The sequence below is a fragment of the Motacilla alba genome, chromosome 4, assembly GCF_015832195.1.
Source record: "Motacilla alba alba isolate MOTALB_02 chromosome 4, Motacilla_alba_V1.0_pri, whole genome shotgun sequence".
NCBI classification, from domain to species: domain Eukaryota; kingdom Metazoa; phylum Chordata; class Aves; order Passeriformes; family Motacillidae; genus Motacilla; species Motacilla alba.
In genome coordinates this window covers 44,959,931-44,981,848 of record NC_052019.1, presented here as the reverse complement: position 1 = coordinate 44,981,848, position 21,918 = coordinate 44,959,931, and the positions used below count along the sequence as shown (strand labels likewise).

General features: G+C 41.6%; 1 protein-coding gene across 7 annotated transcripts in view; it reads right to left on the bottom strand.

Moving 5' to 3' along the window:
* Positions 1-21,918, bottom strand: part of SLC20A2 (solute carrier family 20 member 2) — a 57,178-nt gene that overhangs the window by 21,207 nt on the left and 14,053 nt on the right. For 4 of the 7 annotated variants that reach the window (XR_005256765.1, XM_038135570.1, XM_038135574.1 and 1 more), the window contains 6 exons: positions 17,312-17,455; positions 10,967-11,517; positions 6,095-6,235; positions 4,790-4,875; positions 2,635-2,731; positions 553-669 (listed from right to left, as the gene is read on the bottom strand). Coding sequence is in view for 6 of the 7 variants with exons in the window: in XM_038135570.1 (XP_037991498.1) it covers positions 553-669; positions 2,635-2,731; positions 4,790-4,875; positions 6,095-6,235; positions 10,967-11,255 (730 nt within the window). In the remaining variant the exon portion in view is untranslated. Of the gene's footprint in view, positions 1-552; positions 670-2,634; positions 2,732-4,789; positions 4,876-6,094; positions 6,236-10,966; positions 11,518-16,129; positions 17,084-17,144; positions 17,230-17,311; positions 17,456-21,918 lie in introns of those variants that run through there. The other 3 variants (XM_038135571.1, XM_038135573.1, XM_038135572.1) reach the window with 3 other exon arrangements.

The window sequence follows — 21,918 nt, the reverse complement described above, 5'->3', positions numbered from 1 at the left end:
AAGCTTCATTTCATACACACACTATTTATTTTTAACACTCTACTATGTTCATGTGTGAAAATTCTACAACATCTTTGCTTCTTCCAATAAAATTTACCAAAGCAGGTAACTGAAGAAAAACACTGAACCCTTCATCTGTTAATGAAACCTGAAACTTTTCTCTGCATTTGTTGAGAGTGGCAAAGCAACTAAAGCTGTGATCAGCCCAACTTACTGTAAAGCTAAAACAGTCACTTAAAGATTATCATTCTGACAGCTTTTTTCTCTAATTTTTTCTTAATAAAATAGAAACCAGATTATATTCCAGGTTTTATTTTCCTATTTCTTCTAAACTTCAGAACTTAGCACTGCAATGGCTTGTCTAACAAGGTTTTGAATTTCTACCACTGCAGCTTTTTCAGAGCAAATTACACAAATACATGAGGAATAGTTTAGGCACATCCTGCTTGTGGGTGGGGACTGGACTAGGTGACCCCTCAAGGGCACTTCCACCTCTGAAATGTAATATTCCATGATTTTATATCACTCACATTTCATCAAATAACTACTTACTTTCTATTTTTCTCTTCATCCAGGGACACACAAAAATCCAGACTAAGACAGCAAATACTAAGGACACACCAATTGATATTAGAGCAATGGCCCACATTGGCAGTATCAGTCCCAGTACTGTAAAGACAAAGCAATAAAACCGAAGCAAGCCATTAATAAACATGACTTAATTATCCCAGGCAGTGGAAGAGCAGTCTCTTGCAGAAAAGCCGACTTGAAGGAGCTGATGACTTTTAACTCAATACCAGATACTGCAGTATTTAAAGGTATAGTTGACATGAAAACATTTGCAGGTTTAGCCTTCCAGTTTCTTGTTGCCCCACTGTGATGTTATTTCCCAAAGAGCCGAGGGTAAAAGCCCCACATCAGGGCTGCTAAAACAAGTTTGCAGCGCTTTTATAAATGAATGCACATTAAACCACGTTGCCCATTAGGGTTAAGTGTTTATCTGACCTTTGCTCTGGTCCATAAAGCCTGATGCTTAGCTTGCTCTAAGCCCTTTTTTGCTTGCAATATGAGCTTAATGCAGCTGAGGCTTTGTCCTGCAATGCACAGCGACATCAACAACTCGTGTTTCTGTAATTATTCCCCCAACAGAGATCCTTGCACTTGTTCAATGAAACAATCTGACTGTCAGTGAAGAAAGAGCTTGTACTCTGATCTTTCAAATCCATAAAATACATTGCCTGTCTTGAAACCTACATGATTAATTCATCCTTGCAAGTAAATGTTGCCAGAACAGAGGCCTTGGAGAGTAAATAAGTTTTTCCCCAGTACCAAAAATGGAGTCCCACCTTTTTATTCACATACTTTAGAGACTGCTAAGCTGAAACAGAGGGAACATTAAGATTCTTATTTCATTTATTTTGCTTAATGAGTCACTGCAGAGTGCCTGACCTACTTCTGCAGGACAACTAATGAGGAAATGTGAGTTATACAGCTGATTTACTGTTAAACATCTTGGATACATGGCCAATTAGTCTTAAGAGGAATAGTAATGCTACCTTCCAATTGGGAATGTCTCAAGTTTTTATGAATTCCAGTAATGGTATGCTATGGAGTAGGATCTTCCAACTGCATTTATCTAGTACATCTAGTGTGTTGGATTTTAGATAAATATTTCCATTCTAAAAAGGTCACTTTCTAAGCCTGCTTTCTTAATTCAAGGCCATGCTCAGGAGTGTATCTTCAATTGCCTCTTCATTCATAGTTCTTGGACAATAATCTAACCTAAAAATAACATTTAATGATCAGAGTCTTCAACAAACTAGTTGAGATCACTGAACATCTTTGTTCGGAACCCTTTTGCTAGAAGTGTGTGTTTAAATATACACCGCTTCAGGAAACTATAAAAATATAAATGCAAATACATGAAATGTGAGAATATAAATATACAAACATAAATACAACAATATAAAAATTCAACTAATATAAACATTCAGATATAAATACACATATATATGAATAAATACAAACACGTAAGTGCACATAAAATATACAAAAATATAAATAAAGTCCTTCAACCTAATTTCCTTCTACTGAGTTGCAATCAAAACACAACATCAAAGAAAGGAGATGCATTCAATGAAGAAATAGGTTTGGGGATTCTTATCATTAAAGGGAAATAAAGAAGTACATTGAAATAATAGTCTTGCAGCCAGACGTGCCACAACAGCGATTCTGCTGATGTCAGTGACGGAGTGCAGGTATTACACTGAGAGCAAACAGCACCTGCTCTCCCCCCCTGCTCTGAACCTTCACTCCCTGATGCACAAACCTAGAATACCTTTGTGAGCTCAGCATGTGCTCAGATTTACAAAGCCAAAGCTGCCTCTCAGTAACTTCCCTTCCTCTAAAGAGGGATTTTTTTTGTAGCTGTGCTCTTCCCCACTAACCAGAGCAATCAGGAGGGTGCCACAAAAACACACACACAAATAGAAGCATGTGGGGCAGAGAATGATTTCCTCTTGCCCTCGTTAACTCCTAATGCAGGAGATAACCCTGTGGTGTCTGGGTGATGCTGGCAGAGCATCCCTACACACTGAGGGAAGCCTCCCTCCTGTTCCTCCCCGGCTCACTCACCTGGTGCCCCAGTGTACATGATGGAAAACACATTAATAGCTATGGTAGCAGCATAAAACACCGGGAGTGCGCGGAGGCCATTGGGCACGGGGTCTTCCTGCAGAGAAACCATGCAAAAAAGGAAAACATTAGCTGCATTTCACACCAGATTCATGTCAGCATGAACCTCCATGTGGAAACTGCTCCCGAGTCAGTGCCAGGCAGATGGAGCTTTTGGATGTTGAGGAAAGGATGGTGACCTGACACCCAAGTCCACAATGCTGGTCCTGGCAAGTACCAGCACTCTGGGGGAGCTTGACACTGTCAACGGGAACCAGGGACTCATGTTATACTTTCCAGTCAGTTGCTGAGTGACCTGGGGGCAGGTTTCTTTCTGCAGCTGTGCACTTATTTATTTTGTGTCCAAGACGAGGAGTCCCTTTCACTTAGCATGACTGAAGGGTGCCAAGCAGGAGAGGGCTTCGATGTTTTGGACTAGTGCTACAAGCAGCAGTGCAATGCATCCATCTCAAAACCATATTCCCTCATGCATAAGAGAGATCTTCTAAAGAGGGTTTTGTTCCTGTTCTGTCTCTTCTTCGACCAAGACAGCCTGGCACCTCCTACCAGCCAACAGAAATCTCTGAAATCCCAAGTGTCTGGCTGCATTAAGCAGGTGACACACACAAAGAGAGCAGACAATGTTTAGCACAGCACCACGTCTGCTGCCCGCTGCGCTCCTGTGCTCTCAACGCTCACAAGGAAAGACTCAGCTGATGGCGCAGCAGAAACCCAGCGTGTGAGCCACGGACAAAGCCTTTGAGAGGGACTGCTCTGGCCTTTCGTGAGGCTCCACGTGTCTGCAAAGAGCCTGGCAAAGCTGAGGGCTGGCTAATGTGGCTTTATTTCTTGCTGCCATGAGCTATACAAGGGAGCTGAGAAAAGGCTGTGGTCACCCTGTGCTATGCCCAGTCCCCAAGCAGGATACAGATGGGCTGTATTTGCAGGGCCAGCTGCTACTCACAGACATCCCCAGCAAGGGCATGGAGCCCTATAGCAGGCCACAGACTCACAAGCTAGAAAGCTGCTCTTTTTTATGGATGCACACAAGTCACTACCTGCTTATGTCAGAAGCTCTACAGATCTTACTGCTTTGTGAATGGCACAGACGGGAGTTGGGAGGCAATTTCCTCAACTTGAATTTTTCTGCCTCTTGAATGCTTAAATATATGGCTTTAATACCAGAGTTCACATGATTTTGATGGTTAATTTCTTAAGTTGCTAGGCTTTAAACACAATAGTGAAACTTTTCCTTACCTTTCATGCAACTTGAGTTATTTTTTATTCAACACTGAATCTGATCAAATCTATCATCTGTTTTTATCACTGACATTTATTTAGAGCAGAAATAAAGAACGATGAAGCTGAGGTTACAGGTGGTGCTATTTATAGCAAAAGAATTAATCCCTCATCTATTTAAGCTCCCTGTATAACTGCTAATATAGTGTCCCTTATTTTAGGTCACTGTCATGCTCTTCACTTCCCCATTTTAGCAAGTTGAATGGTGTGAGAGAAATGGAAAAGGCAGTTCAGGTTTCCAGACCATGCTGGGGGGGCAAGCAAGTCATCTTTTGCACTGGAGATACCAATGGACCAATGTTACTTCAGGACACTACAACCCATTGATTCAGGTTTCTTGGGAATCTACAAAATAGGCAGATGCCCATATTCTAATGTCTGATGTGCTATTCTAATGTCTGATGTGCTGGAAAACCAAGGCTTAAAATTTCATGACTTTAAAATACCAATTAGAGTATCTCTAAGGGAGGACTGTTCTATTAAATTACAGTCAGAACAGCAATTGTGAGGCTAAATCAATGCCAGCAAACTCGTGCTAATACAGAAGTAGCCTCAATGTACCATCCTCTGACCCAACAGAATATACAATATTAATTATCACATAGCACCTTCTAAGCCTCAAATATTTGTCAAATTACTCCCTGTGAGCTTTCAGAACTGCTAAGAGCAAGTATAACTCAAATGGCTATTAAAAAAATGCCTGGTCCACTGTCCAAAAAGAAGTTAGAAACTTTCAACTACTGAAATGGCAGCACTCAAATTGGAGTCTAAAACATAACCTTCATAAGCACTCATTATAATAGTGAGATTTCTTTACCTTGTTTAAAATGAAGAATCTGATCAGCACAAATAGGATTCCAGACATGAAGCCAGATAACAGTGGGGAAATAAACCAAGAGGCAACTGTGTTGAAGAAAGAATGAAACTTGAAATAAACAGTATTCTTGCATAATAGTTAAGTACATTGTTGATGAGCAATAAATTTAAAACAGTTCTTGTACAACTAGGACGAGTGTTCTGTATGTTTACTTACAACTGGTGCAACTCAATGTCCACCGACACTCATGAAAGTCAAAGTAATGCTAAGCACCATTAGAAACAACAGCTAAAGCATTTCCTGCTAATTTTGCAAGTTTAGCAATCAAACTCCTCAGGAAAGTTTCTTGTAGTTTGAATCACCTAGACCTAGAAAGCACTGTAATTTCCTAATCACCACGACCATGAATGTTGCAAGCAAGTGGAAAGCAACTGCATCTAGCAGGATGACATGCTGCTCCCAGGGTGACAGTCTTGAGTTCCAAAATGCCACAGGAGCATCAGCTGTAATGTATGATGCATGTACATTTTTTGCAGGCCAGCACTGCAAGTGTCCAGGATGATTTAACTGAAGTAGGTGGCAAAGCTCCCACTGATCTCAATAAAACCAGATTAGGGCAGCACTCTGGAAATCTCATCCACAGTGATTTATTGTCTGCAGCATGGTTAACAGATTGATTCTGCTGCCACTGAAAACTCTTTTACTATTGACAGAATTAAAAAAAAAAATACATGCATTGCTAAAGTTCTAATATATTACCATGCCTTCAGCGTAAAATTCTTTTAATAGAGACTTTAGGCTGCACCTCGAGTTCCAAAGGCTTCCAAAACAATAAGAAAACACTCCATCACATCCCTGCCTGGACGTGCCACTGTTCTTGGCAATGGCAGGCTGTGAGTTAAATATGCTGTATGCCCTGAAGGTGTTGGTGGGTGGAGAAACATGACTGTGGGCATTCACATGATAGCATTCATACTGTTGAGAGCAAGAACAGGGTAGAATGAGCTGCCTCAAAGAGAATTGGAAGAGGAGGAATGTCACCTTGAAGCATGTTTCTTGAGGGACAATGTGTCCCCAGCTTACCACTGGGGAAGTACAACTTTTGTCTTACCCCTTTCTCCACTGGAGACACCCTGCAGCCCTTAATGAATATGGCACCAGGGCATTTTCTGAATGACACGACAGGGGTGGAAAATAAATTAATGAGGGAGTGCTATCAGCACAAAGCAGATTTCTGGGAATGTTTTTCGCAGGCAGCACACACTATTTCACATACCCTCATACATAAAAGGAGACAGCACTTACCAATCTTGACAAGCTGCATCCACTGGACACCCTGCGTGCCAATTGCCACCAGAGAAAATCCAATCGTAGCACCTACAATGCAATGGGTCCCTGATATTGGGAGTTTCAAGAACGATGCAATTAGCTGCCAAACAGCAGAACCTAGAAACAAATGAACCATATGGTATAAACAACAACAACAACAACAATGTAACACAGAAAATTCTTTGCCATGTGCCCACATTCTTTTACAAGTGCTGCCTACACTCCTCATGCATAAGAGAGATCTTCTAAAGAGGGTTTTGTTCCTGTTCTGTCTCTAAAAGCAGATACTAAGACAGTTTAATAGCAGCTTTGAACGCTACATCTTACTTATGACTGTTTATGACTAACAGCTCCCTACAATCCACGACAGTTCTGTTTTCGGTATTTACAGCCTGTCTGATTGAGTACACAAACTGCTCCCAGTGCACATCAAGCTTAGAAAACCTCACTCTTGAGAGCTGACCCTGGAAGCCTCCAGGTGATCAGCGTGAGGAGGCATTCACCGTTTCACTAGCCAACTACCCATGCTCCTAAACTTGGATACTACCAGAGAAAGGTTCAGATTGTGGGACAGAGAGATTTTATGCTTCATCTCAGTGATACACAGCCATCCAGTCCTCTATAGGAAAAATGGACTGAGGAAAGAATACAGACTCTCTCACTGCCCTCATCTGCAGCTCATTGTTGCAGAGAAATTCAAGAAGGATTCAAGGAGAAATTCAAGACTGCTGAAAAGGCTTATGTTAGTCATGGAGAAGCCAAGGATACCCTGCATAAGGAAATAAGTTCCCCATACTAACTAAGGGACAGTGGGTAATAGTCTATAAAGTAAATGCAACATCTGGCATTCCAACAAAACATCCAGGAAGGATTCTGGCCAAGAGTGAGGGGAAAACAAGGTATCCCAAGCACCTCTTTCAGGAGTTAGATCAGACACAGATCACACCAAGCTCTCGAACAGGCAGCTCCATGCTCTGACTCCTTTTCACTTTGCAAAGATACAAGATCCCTGCTCCTCTTGCAGTGGGACTAGCCTCAGGACACCAAAATACTTTTGAGAGTGACACAAGCTTTCTGTGGACCTCCTCTAATATTAGAGAATTCTTACAAAGATCTCTTCTTCATTGTAATACTTCATGTCCTTAAGACTAAATCTTCATGTATTGAGTCACCAGTGGCAGCAATCAGACTGCCATAAGAGATCCTGAATTTTCTGGCTCATGCCTCCTCTCTTAACAGATCTGCAGCAGATACGGGTGATAAAGCAAGGTCACTGAACATATGCTGGCAGACTACCCAAAGTTTCAACCTCCATCCTCAATTCCAACACAAGAAGATGGTTTGAAGGTCTTGAAACAGAGCCATCTGCAAACAGTGATTTGCTGCTATCATATGTGGCTGCATTTGGAAGTCAACCAGTTTGTAAAACTGATCTCTCCTGGCGTACTATCCCAAAACAACTGCTACTTCTCTTGCTAGTGGAAATTCTAGATCAATCAAGGAACACCTGCTCTTTAAGTTTTTGGCTTCTTTTCCCCTGGACTAAAATAAAAATAAAAACACTTTGAACCTTTGACATGAACTTAGAGACCAGCAAATGGAAGTGAGGAGAAGGAGAAATCAGATGGTTACATCTGAAAGAAGCCAAATAAAAAGATAAGCTACCCATCGATATGTAATTACAAAATACTCAGTATAAAAAACAGGGGAAATGCAACCAAGCCACAGCTGCACTGCAAATGTCTGGTGAGGACTGGGTTTATTGTCGGGGGAAATAGAGGGAGTATGGAACTATTTCTTGTTTATTTAACTTCAGAGAATCACAGAATGGTTTGTGTTGGAAGGGACCTTAAAAATCATCTAATTCCAAACCCAATGCCATGGGCAGGGACACCTTCCTCTAGAGCAGATTGCTCAACTGAAAACAGACAGTAGAGAAAGAAACAGGTGGTGAAGGACCGTGAATGGCCTGAGAAGGACAATGCATAACCTAAAGAAGTTTAAGGAAGCGTTAAGGAACAGAAGCAAATACAAAGGAAGCCAGAACAGGACTTTACTCTGGGACTTGCAGTGCTTTAACTACATCAAAGCTTTAAATCCTCTTTAACATAAAATGTACGTTCTCAACTTCTACCTTCACAAAACTAACTTAGGAAGCGGGAGCCTCACTAGGCCAGGTCACAGAGTCCCAAATTCAGACCCTTCATGCCTGTGGACACTGTGGCCCACACCTTTTCCTCTGGGTTAACATTCCCTGAAGACAGGAGGCTGGCTGCAGACCGCCCTGACCAGGAGCTGCCTCCCCAGCGTTTGGCCAGGGTGCGTTTCACGCTGCCCTGCCGCTCAGGGCACCTCCTCCATTCTCCTGAGGCTCCGGCGCTCCGTGCCAGCCGGGAGCCCACACCAAACACCACGTCACCTGCAGGACTAGATTAGTACTTGGCTCTGCTAATCCTGGCTGGGATGTCCTCTCTGTTGGTGGCATCTCCTCAGTCGCACCAGCTGCCGACTTCAGCTTGCACCAGAACCTCTAGAACAACACGCGGGCAAGTCCTGACAATAACCTGGCAATTAGCTGATGCTGGGCAAGTACTACAATCCACCCCCAAGAGCAAAAGTCCTTAACTTCTCATCTGCCTAATAAACAACAGTTTATTGTCCTCCAAATTCCTACAAAATGCTTCATATTAAAATTTCAATCCCATTACTTCCCACTTCCTTTTCTCTTAGGAGAAAAGATTGACCTGAAAATTACATCTGCTGTTTGCTGCAAGCATCAAAGGATCTTCCACCAACATCTGGAAAGAGGATACAGTGACTTTTGGTCTCTCCCAGACTGTTGACTCATTTAAGCCTCATTGAAATTCAGAAGCTAAATCCATTTGCAAAAACATGATCATGAGGCATGAGAGAAAAGGGTGGGGGAAAATGCAGAGCGAAAACAGAACGAGGAAAAGTAAACATCCAAAAAGGCTAAGAGAAAACACAGAAAAAAATATCACACATCCAGAGGAAAGCTAGAGATGGATTTGAGGAAAAAAAAATACTGAAATCTGCATTTTGTAACTTGTGATTAATTCTGAGACTTATAATGTGGAATTTCTTCCTAATGCCCCTACTGGAGGAAGGGAATGCAACTGGTCATGAAGTTCACACAGGCTTATGTAAATAGGCATGCAAATAAGTTGTTTTCTTTGAGCTCCTGGCCAGTTGCCTCTGCAGGGGGTATCTGAGACTTAAAACTTTGCCCTGCCAGGATCAGGATACCAGAAATAGATCCAGAAAAGCAAATGGACCCTTCCTTCAAAGGGAATCAAGAACACGCAGGTCACTCACACTTCAGGCAGTGTGCAGCGCTCCCAGGTCACCCATGGGAAGAGACAGAGCCATCTCAGCAAGCACAAGGATAACACACGCAAGTGGGATGGTGCTAAAAAGCCACCCTACGCCTTGGGGGAAAGACCAAACACCTACAGCTGACCCTGCAAGGTATCAGGAAAGAGGAACTGATGGGGTGGGGGGGGCAGGACCACTAGAGGTGGGTTGAAGTGGGACCATCTGTGGAAGTGGCTGCTGTCCCAGTGATTTCTTGGTAACCAAGCCCTCTTCTCCTTGGGCAAGAAAAGGTGGCCAATCTTCAGGAGGCTCAGGAGCAGCCAAAGAGCCAAGGGAACTACCTTCACACTCTCAGGCACACAAAGCCACCTCTGACAACTCCAGAAACTGTCACTCAATGTCCATTTTGAGCCATAAAAATAAAATAAATTTGTTTTAAAAGGCACTCAATTTTCCCTTTCCCCAAAGGAAACAGAAAAATAACCACACATAGTAAATCTCTGCCCAGACTCACCTAACTCCTGTGCAGGTCTTGCGTAAAAAGTGTGAGGAGGTTAGAAGGGATAGGTGGAAATAATATTTAGGTCAGGTTTAAGCAGGTTTAAGAAGAAAATCTTTAAGTGGAACATCCCTCTCAAGCAGAGGATGCTGCGACGCTTGTGTAAATCACCAAGCTGCCAGGCTGAGGTGGGAGGGCTGGCCCCTTGCCGGGGCTGCCTCTCCTACAGATAAAGGGTTTCCTTCCTGCTGCCTCCTGCCCTTTAAGAGCAGGTTTGCTCCTTGAGGGAGCTCTCTAAAAGCTCACAAAGCCTCTTGCACATAAACAAAGAGTAAATACCGTGGCTTAATGTTACTTACCTCAGAATATGCTGCTTGTTCTGAACAGAGATTTAGTTAACTACAAACACAAGCAAGAGGGCAGACTCTAAGGGCTGACCTGCTGTCGTTTGGGTCAGAAAAACTAAACAGATTTTAAATGTATGATTATCTTTACTGCTCCCTTAGTTTTGCCGTGGGCAAGGGTGAAGTGTAGGATTTATTGCAGTCACTCAGCCAGGCAATCAGTTTACTTACTTACTTATAATACAAACACAAAAGTGTTTGGATTATCAGAAACTTTTTAAAAAAGTATCCTTCTCATACACACTCATTGCAAACTGCTGATTCTGTAGGATCTTCTGTACAGACACAAATGCTAGACTTTCATATTTTCCATTTACCATCACAAAAATCTCCAAAATAATTTTTTCAGTGTCTTATACACATACAGGGTCCATTGTATCAAACATTTCTTTTCATCTACTAGTTAAGTGGCTGAACCACTGAAAAATGTAAATTGTTAGAAGCATTTTAAAAAACATAGGAGACTTAAAAAGGAATACAGGCCCCTGCATTCACACAAAAACAGATGTGCAGGTCCAGGAGATGGGAAGACTGAATTAACAATGCTCACAATTAACAGGGTGACAAACACAGAACAAACATTACTTGGAATAGGAAAGCGTTACTTACCAACCATTGCACTCACTTCTCCTGCCATCAGCAGTGGGACAGTGTTGTTGTACAGGTTAACATCAATGATACCTTTCCGAATTGTTTCTCCTACTTTTGCTCCCAGTAATACTGAGCCAGTGGTTTCAAAAACTGAAGCCAAAATGCAAGCCTGGCGTAAAGTAACAACACCAGAGCCCACAGCCGTTCCGAAAGAATTTGCAACATCATTCGCACCGACCGAAAAAGCTAAAATAAAAGCAATGATAAAACCCACAATGACCATCCACAGGTACTCATCCATTGCCATCTTTCCCCAAACTGTAGATTTGCTTCCCCTTTGCAAATAGTTAATAGTCAAGGCTGGAGGGCACCGCAACGGATTTGGAAAGCAGATTTCTTGTAAACAATGAGTTCTCTCTGGAAAGTGCTGGGTAGTGTTAGAATGTGAAGAAACTGCTAACTGCTGATTTTCGAACTACTATAAATACTGTTCATTTGGCTGCCTTCGGTCAGCAGTGAAGCACATTCCATATTTTGCTTCCAAACCGGTAGGACTGCGATGTTCTGTCCTGCAACAGAGAAAAAAAAAAGAAAAAAGAAAAAAAAAAGAAAAATTAAAAAAAAAAAGGGGAATACTCAGCAGAGCTCATAACAATGCGTGTTTTCAGAAGTAAATAGATGATTTAAACCCACTAATGGGGTCCTACCCTCAGCATGTGACTGCTCTAATCATAAAGCAATTCAGAAAAGATTCAAATTAGGTCGCCTCCAAAGCAATATGTTTCTTGCAATATCACTGACCAAGAAAATCTTTTGAGCAATTTAAAAGCATTTATAAAGTTTGAGAATTTTGTTTGTGTTGAATTCACCAAGCAGAACAATAAGCCCTCTTTCTAGAAGGAGGATTCCTCTTGGCTTTTTGCACCCAGTGAATATAAGACATAGAGAGTACAGAAACCATACCATACAACCTGACTCCCAGCTGATATATAACACCCAGCTCCACTGACTTCAGCAGAGCTCTCAACATTTTATCAGTTGCAGCCATGGATATGCTCCCTTGAAAAATTATTTTATATGTATGTCTGTCTAGGAAACACCACTGAAAATACTCTGAAGAATATTAATATTCATCTGTTATTGTTATCACATCCCATGCAGTAAGAATACAATTTCCTCACAGCTTTTCAGTCACTGAAACGGCACAATAATTTCAATATTTCCACGTAACCCTCGTTTAGAGAAGTCTATAAAAAAGGTGCAAAGAAATCATTGAACACTCTGTTTTTTCCTATAGATAGTTACCAATTACTAACAGTTATTATATTCAAACCATTGTCACAGATATCTTTGAGTATTTATTTTGACAGTTTCAGTTTTATGACTGCCTTTGGAGTTACATCTTTCTTAGTCCCATAAAAGAGTAAGCTTTTTCAAAGCAAAAAATGGACACAGAGAAAGGGAGTTTAAAAAATAAAACCTTCATCATCCAAAAGACTGTTAAATAGAGTGATAAGGCCCACAGTGACATGAAGATGGCCAAAAGCTAGAAGCACATTTTCCCAAACCACCTGCCTCCTCCAAGGGCCAATTCTCTTCTGTTTCTGGCCACCACAAAGACGCCCTGTGGTCCTGAGGCAAGGGGTTAATTGAACATTTAGCAGCAAATATGCATCAGCCAACTCCACCTCTTTGAAAAAGCACTTCTAGAGAGCAGGGGATGTCAGGTTAAAGCCCTGAGCCCACCTCCTGCTCACTCTCTATTTCCCCACAGTCACTTCAATACAATATTCCCACATGGACAGTTTCAAGATCATGCTTAATTTCTTTCAATGACCCAAATGCAATTTGGGTCCTGTGGTAGCAGGGAGGAAGGGTCTCTGAAATCCCTGAAATAATAGCAAAATTAAAAAATTAAAAGAGATTTTGCGTACTCCTGAGGTGCTGCATCCATGAGAACGACCAAGAGGGAAATAAAACATCTATCCATAAGTGTTTCCTAGAAAACTCTTAAATTGATGTCAAGGATTGATGCTTTCTCTACAGACACATATTCAGCAAAAAAAGATTTTTTTTCTGCAGGCTCCAAACTGGCTGAACAACTGTTGCTCCAGTCTTCTCCAGACATGGAGCAGACATCAATCCTTGAATGCCTTACACTCTAAAATAACATTTCAGAAGTTCTTAATGGCTAAAAACATTTGTATAAGGATTTTTATACTATGAGATAACATGAGAAAACGAAGCACCAAAGCATGTTTTCTGTTTGAAGACTTGTTGCTTTTTTACAATTCATGAGCACTCGGCCCATTGAGTGGAAAAGGACTTGACAGAAAAGGCTAATGATATTTGGAATAATGATATTTGGATATAGGTGGCACTTGTTTGCCTGTGAATGAAGACAAAACCCCACTAAAAGCATTTGTTAAAAAATTTCTATTATGCATGTCAGATTTTTGCTAGGAGATGAAGTACTGGACTAGGGTCCTTCTTGATCCTGGAGATTAATGATTAAATTCTTCATCCTGCCCGCATTTCCACAGTACCTTTGCCAAGTTAGCCTCAGTGCCCCAGTTTCTTCTCCTGAAAATGGGCAAAGCTGATTGAGGTCCATGCATGCATCCACAGACTGTGATTATACCAGACCCATTTCTTTGGACCAGCTAGATAAAAGCACACCCTTATTCCCAATAGAGATCTGTCTTTTCTCCACTTATCAACCAATCTACCAATTTATGGTGGTGACCCAATTCCTGGGACTGAGAGAAAGAGCAGGGTGATTGTGACATTCCCCCACCACAACAGAATTCATGGGACACTGCTTGCCAAATCTGGCTCCTCCAGCCACAGCGAGTTCTTGCAGTTTCCAAAATAAACCACTAAGTCACAAGGTTGCCTTTATTAGCTTCCCTGGGAGAGGGTGGGGTGAACTCCTCCAGATGGTCCCAAAGAAATTAAGACTTCAAGTGTGTGTATGCGTGTTCCTAAATCGCTTCATGAAGGCCAAAGAGTCTCCAGGAGACCGTCAGCAGGGCTTCTGGCAAAGGGCTCAGAGGCAGCTACATAAACTCCCTCCCTGTGAAATAGGATATATGGCCTCAGGAGAAAAGGATGTCTTAAGTAAGAAGTTACCCCTCCTGTCATTTTATGCAAGGTGATGGCTCAAAATAGAGCTTCCTCCAAAACTTGAGAGGCTCAACTTGATGTCCACTGTGTTGGCACAAGCAACAGCCCCAAGCAGCAGCCAAGCTGTGTCTTTAACAAGATGGAAATCAAAAGGAAAAAGGGAATAAACACATGTTTAAAAATTAACATGTAGGCTGCCTTTGAATGGCTAGGTGTTACTACTTTCAACCTTAAAAAACGGCAAGAGATTTTAAATGCTTATGAAATAAAAAGAAAAAAAAGGCACATCTCTGCTGAGAAAGTTTTCAGAAATGCAAAATATCCTGCAAAGCAGGCCAGTGACTAAATACAGACTAAATCCTGTAGCATGCTTCTTTCTAGATCCCAAAATACATTTGGCATGCTCAGACAAGCTGAACTATGCCCCTCATCACCTAATGTAACTCAAGAGCCTGTGGTATTTCATGTTGTTACTGGGATGAAAAAGAAACTGGAAAAAACACCATGCAGGAGGAATGGCAGGTGATCTGCTCCATGTGTGACACCTGGAAATCACCATCCTGTGTCTCTCCTGTTCTCACTTACATTTCATCAACGTGCCTCTATGCAATCCAAATGCAATTCAACCTGACCTGCTGGGTGCTGGGAGATCCTCCCAGTTACCTCTGGGACTGATACCTCCTCTGCAGTCAGGCATGCTGTGCTACCACAGCAGACTCTGGATGGAAAAGTATATTTTCCTATTTAGGCTTTGGATAATTCTTCCTGAACCAGCCCAACCTGTTCTGCCATGCTGCAAACTCACACTTAGGCATTAGCAGGGCAGAGAAATTTTGTTAGGACCAGGAGCTGCAGGACCTGAAGCTGGAGCGTGCATCTCTGATGGCTGGAGAGAAATGCACAGAGATGGCATTTCAAGCTGGAAGAAGATAATTCTGCATTAAGGCAAGTTTTTTAGCTAACAGAGTTTTCTTATGGTCCATAGTCAGTGGACTAGGTTCGAGTTGAAGCCTTTTAAATGGACTTAGAAACTTGCACCTCTGCGAGAAAAATTTGATTTTTGGAAATGCTAAGCACATCCCTCTGCCACACTGGCAGATGATCCAGACACCCCTCAGACTGTATTTTGTTGTTCACTAAACAGCTTGTTGTAACTCTGTCAAGACAGAGTGCTATTTCTTCCCTAAGGGAGAGATGAGACCAAAACCTAGGTAAAAACACACCTCAATTCATGCACAATGACAAGTGAATCCTCAGGAAAAAGTTAGGATCTCGTGTGAAGCATGAGATCATTTTAGGACATGTTTATATATGGACATTAACTGAGACAGGTCTCCTGGAAGCTATTCACGGTACGCTACTAAGCCTATACAAGTTTTAGTGAAAAAAATAATAACACTAAATTTGAAAATCAGAGATGTCAGGGTTTGGGGATTTTTGTTTTTGCTAAACAAATTGCTGCTAAAGAGAACAGAGAAGTATCTAACAGTAGGAATGAATGGATAAATAAAAGCTCAGGACTAAGTTCAAATTCTAAGGAAGTAATCAGAGTGCATTACCCTCTAGCAATCCAACTGCGTGACATAAAGGAGCAAACAGAGATCCCATAAATGTCCTTTAATCTTCTCTTCACCAAAAATTAGGGAAGAACCTACAGCACTTGTGAAGCACTGAAAGGTATGCAGCTCATACCATATATAAATCATGCTGCACGCAGCTCTCCTACTCTCAAAAGCTGCCCCATGCTGCAGCTGAAAATTTTCTTCTGCTCTGGATGGGGCAGAGATTCTGCGACATCCCAGTTTTAACTGATTTGCTGTTGCCCAAGTAGGAACAAAAATCAAAGGACAGCAGCTAGTGTAGCATTTCCCAAAATAATTTTTATGACTACTCCACTTTGCTTTATGGCAAGGCAGACAAGGGAGGACAATTTCTTTTCCTCTGCTGTGTTGAAAATAGTAGATGTTTAATGATTGACAGTGGCACCGGATTTGTACTGACAGGCAGGTTCACTTCTAGTTACCACAGGGGGAAAAGTCTGTCTCAAATGCTTACCAGACAGCAGCTCCTGGGAGGTTAGTCCATATCCTCGCTACTTCTGTCTGTTGCTTTTTATACAAAACCAGTCTGTCAGATTCCCACCTATGTGTACAAACTCAGGCCAGATCTGGCACTCCAGTCTACGGGTACTGAAGGCAGCACTGCATAGAAACCAAGCCTGGTTTATAACCAGAGCTACTAACATTGTTCTTATCAATAGTCCTTATCATTTCCAGTTCATGCTCAGGCCACAAGGCTCACAAATTATTTACTTTAAATTACTAACGCTACATTCATGATATGAAAGGTGGTATTGAATCAAGTCGTTCAAGACTGAGAACATCCCTATATGGCTCTAAATTACATGCACAGGACTTGTCACAAGGCCAAACATTATGCAAGTTTAATGCTCCAGTACACAAAAAGCACTCCGAACTTACTATAAAAATAAAAATCAATACCACATCAGCAGAAGCAGGTTTTGTATCAATCAGTTACTATTCTAACACATTCGCAATGTGTTTAAGCGTACTTCATGCTACTACTTGATATGGAAACAAGACAGAAGTTGATAGCTTTCCAAGGATTCCTGTCCAGTTTAACATTGCAGAGAGGGACTGTCACTGTCAGCTCCCAAAACTTCCAGAGGATGCTTCCTTTTCCTAGTCCCTATCAACCTTCTGTTCACACCACTGAAAGGTCAAAAAAATGTATATAAAATATCTAGCATGAGATTTTGTTGCTGAAAACATGCACTAAAAATGCAGACAGCAGTCACTTTAAGCAATTCTACAAACAAGTAAGAAAGGTGAAGTATCAATACATTCTCATGCATTTGCTGATAAATATATTTTTCTCTAACTAAATGACAATTTCATCCTTCAGTGACTGAACAAAGTCTTTCTAACAGGCAAGTTTTATGACTCAATACCAGAGATTTTCAAGATCCATTCAGAGAAAACAAGTGTTCATGGGTGCAGAAAACATGTCTTATAAAAGAAAACCATGCAGAGAAGTCTTTAAAACTCACCCAGTATTTAAAAGTTTTCTCAAGAGAAAAATGAGCTAAGTTCTTCTAGCAACCTTCCCTCCTGATCAGAAATACAGGTTGAAGTCTAAAATAGAGATCCTATCATTCAGCACAGTCACATCTGAACATGCAAACTTTCAGAGGGTAGAAAGAGGGCTGTAACTTACACCAGGCAGTCCGGGGATAAAATTCACTCCGGCACAGGAGAGCACACAAGACAACACTGAGAAGCATCAATGCGAGTCCAGATTCTTATTCAGTAGGTGAAAATCTGCCTCCTCTTAAGCAAAGAATTCTGCTGGGGGTGGGCACTGATAAAACACAACACTGCGTCACGACTGCACCAGAGAGACAAACCAATCCAATGAAGCTCGTATTAAAAGCAACAAAACGTTCCCTTCCCCCTCCCCACCCCCAGGCATTGGCATAGACAAGAAAGGAAATCTCATTTTTTGATTGTCAGTTGGGTGTTTTGGTGAGATCAGGTAATCTCTGAGGAGTCCCAGATTTTCTATTTGCAAGCACACTTAAATGCACTTTTAATTCAAGCGCATGTGACAGAAGGGTATGTACATCCAATTTGGGAATGATGTTGCATGCTTGCTACTTTATCCATGTCAGTAGAGGTCCCACAGGCTACACAGACTGCAGAAAGTTAAAGATGTGCACAAGTTTTGACTGGATCAATGCCTAAGCAAACAACTTCACTTTCAACAGTTCAGCCTAAGTTACCCAATCCAGATTCTTTCAACCGCTTTCCTTTAAGTGGGAAACATTTTTGCACATAAGTCAAGGCAAAACTAATGTCTGCCTAAAAGCAAAGCTTTATATAAAATAATTGCTTTAAGACTTTATCATGCAATTAAGTTATCATATTCAGCAAAAAGGAATTAAAATCAAAACTGCATTGTCACAGTTAACAATCTGACAAAAATGTATTTGGACACATTTATGGTTTATAAATTTATCTGCTAGGTTTTACTCCATTCAGAGTCACTAAAACATGTGTAATGATATTACAACTTAATATAATTAAATCTGTAAATTTTACGCATCCTGAACATTTGAGAAAAACCAAATCAATTCAGATTTGTAAACGCCGACTTGGAAACATAATCCTTCCTGATCTATTTCGTCAAGTTTGATTAAAGGATATTTCCCGACAAGAAGTCAAAAGTTTTCTGAATTGGTTAAATTCAGCTGCACATCTGCAGGGGTTATTTGGTAAAACTGAAAAATGTTTCACATTTCTTGAGAAAACTCACATGGATTAGCAAGCCTACATCACCTTCTAAAAAGAATTAGGGCAAAACTCCAACTAGAAATGTGCAATGAAGAAATGACATTAAAATCCCTCCCCCCCCCACCCCCGAAAAAAAAAAAATTATACCTATCGGGCCATGATTATTTTTAAGAAATGGTGATTCTTTATTTAAGGTCGATACCCCACTACAATTAAGTCTATGATACAGCTGCTACCTTTATGAAAAGCTACATCTCTTTAGTCTGGTTCTGATGTCTTTCCTTTTGCTTCTGTAATAGCTGGCAAACAGGCTTCCAGTTTTTAGAAAACTGAGAGGCTAAGACTTTCACAGTGGTTTTCCCTTATGGATAAAAGCAACATATTTTAACAACAAGCATGTTAATCTTTTCCTGCAGATTATATATCTTAATGCTTTTTTAACTTTTTTTTTTTCTAACAAGTAGCATCAATCAATTCAAGTGAGAGCAACCATAATCATAAACATTAAGTCAGCTTGTATTTATAGATCTGGATTCCAAGGTTTTAAGAAAGCGAATAAATAAGCACAGAAACTTCCTGATGTACTTGTTTAACTTTATAAAGTGAAAAGAAAAAAAAAGGCAAAATATTATTCCATGTTCTCTTTATAGCTGATGTCTGCCTCCAACCCAAACACTCTCAGTAAGCGTTAAACCCATCCTAATTCTCCTTTAGAGAGGCTAAGGACCATTCCCCCAGCCTAGAGCAGCCACCACCAGCGTGCAGGTAAAAACACTGCCGAGGGCCCACGTCATTTGAGAGGTATCTATTTCAATTCCAAGCCCCAGAAGCTGCCAGCCTGACCTGTGGGAAGCATCTCAGACCCAGGAGAGCTGCGAACTGGAACCATTTGAGTGCTGCTTCCCACGAGCCAGCCTGGCCACAATGGTGGTTTCTTGTTGACCTAAGCTTCAGAGCTCGGTCTACACGCAAAGCAAAGGGTATAATAAACAGCACAGAGAAAAGGAAATATCTTCAAAGTTTTTGTTCTGCTACATCAGCATTGTGGACTTCAGGCATGGGAAAATTCAAGCCAAGATAGGTTGACCATTAGAAAGAGTTATAATTTGGGACACCACTAAAGAAGCAAGCAAAGGAAAATTTATAAGACCACAGAATAAATTACGAGGATTGGTTTTTGGAAATGGCAGCACCAGTTTGGTTCCCATCAAATCAAATATTTGTAGAAATGATAAATTACAATCTCGATCAGATATCATAATTTGGTTCTAATTGCAATTTATTTTGGTAAATCCACAATTGATAGATCCTTGTTTGATTCAACAAACTCATGCTAGGCAGATTTATATTCAGGCTTAAAAAATGTAATAGGACAAGCCAATTTAAATATTTAACCCCCTTTGTTCTGCATTAGCTATTTTCTGAAAGATGCCCAGGTTCTCATTTCCCAGTGACCACAAAAAAAAAGTTAATTTTGCAACTAAGGGTAACTTTTATATCAAAGGTAACTGGCTTTTTTTGCCATTCAGGTTGGAAGGCTGCATACGTAAATGATTATTCATATTTTAAAACACATATATTCTGAGTAGAAAATAATGGGGGATGAGTATAATTTTCTAACATAAAAGCCCCTAAGAATTGGAACCTGAATGCCTGTAAAAGGCATTTATTCATGAACAGAAATATAACAAAAACATCCAAAAGCTGCAAGGTTAGTGACCAGCTACAGGAGCTTCTGGGCTCTCACATACCTGCTGGCACTCAAAAACTGGGAGCCATAGGCACCTGGAACTGGAGACCCTGACCCTGCCAGGGAACCCTTATTCCCCCCAGTCTATAAACAAAGAAAATAAAATTAATGAGGAGGAACGAAAATGGGTGGCAGATGGCAGCCCATTGTATCTTGAAGAAATCTCCAGCCCTCTTCTTTCTGGTACTGAAGGCCCCCATGACCATCTCCACCATGGGAGCCTTGAAGGACACCACAGGCCAATCATACCTGGAAATCAGCCTAACAGAGGTTTAACCAAAACCGCTCTACCAAACACAGCACCTCTTCTTGGAGCTCTGGCAGTTCTGTATGCTCAATGAATACCAACAAAACTCTGATCATCTGCTCTGCAGAGAGCTGCAAACACAGTGTAAGTTAAAAAGAGCCAATAAAAGCACATCTGCTTTTGCATATTGGATAGCAAGTTCTGAAACATTCTGTTATCTATCAGGATAATCTCCAAATGAGACGCATCCATGTTTCACTGCAAGAAAATCATCTCAGGAACTCTCTGGAAAGTTTAATGCAGTAGACATAAAAATTAAGAAGTCATTTAGCATCCAGGGATGGAGCAACTCCTCTGCCCTAAGAAATCAAACCCCTTGGATGGGCTTTCTTGATGGCTCTGAACCCTGTCACCCTGTCATCCAAATTTTTTTTTTTCCAGCAAGCTTGCGGGCTCTCAAAGAGGACATCCCACCCCAGTGAGGGGACTTCCACTCCCAGTGGTCGAGGTGAATTAGCTGTGCTTGCACAGGCATGCATGGAGAGCTGCCATGTTACAGCATGTGACTCTGCTTGAGATCACACTTGTCTACTGAGTGAGCCAGCCCGGGAAAATGAAAGGGAGGAACCCACAAGTGGAATTGCTGGAGGCCAAGGCTGGCACAGAGGATGACACAAGCTCCGGGTGCTGTGTGGCCTGGGAGAGCCATCCTGACTCCAACCCCTACCACAGCACAAGCCCATGTCCAGCAAGGAGGAGTTCAAAGGCAGCAAAGCAATTCTGAAGGAGCAAGGCTTTGGCCAGCGCTGATTCACGCATTGCCCCAGTTAATGCTGGGAACTGGACTGGGATCGCCCGTGATTCCAGACTGACCAGAGACTAGGGCACAACCATGTCCATACTAAGACCAAGGAAAAGGGTGAGCTGCTGTTCAGAGCCACCATGAGCTTAATCTTCCCCTCCCCAGACCCATATCCAAAAGAAGCAATCAGCATGGGCACAGTACTATAAAAGCCCAGGCTACTGCTGACAGCTCAAGGAGCATTACCCTGAAATACTAACAGACCTGTACCGACTTTACACAGAACATGAAAACTGCCCACAAAACACTCCTGTGGCAATCCAAAAATATGCATTTTGCAAATTCAGAGGTATATGTAAAGATGCCCTTGGTGAAAAGCCAGAGCGTGGTTGCCAAAAGTCAACAATGCAAATTTTTCAGATAAAGGAAACCTGACACGTCCAGCCCCAGATTGCCTGCCATTTCCATTTCAGTTTGGGTTTCAGAGAACAATCACTGTGGAGCCTTCTGTTTGAGCCAGAAGAGATGGCTGGAGCTCCCTCGAGTCCAGCAACCCCCTCTCTTCAAACAGAGCTGAAGTGAGCTATCAACATGCCAAACCACACCATCTGGCTCTCACTGCCAACCTCAAAAATCAGTGTGGCCCACAGGACAGAAGACCAAGCACTCCTGAGCTAGCTGAATGTCAAAAGGAGGAAAGGACCAGGGGTATAACCAAACAGAGGAGGGACA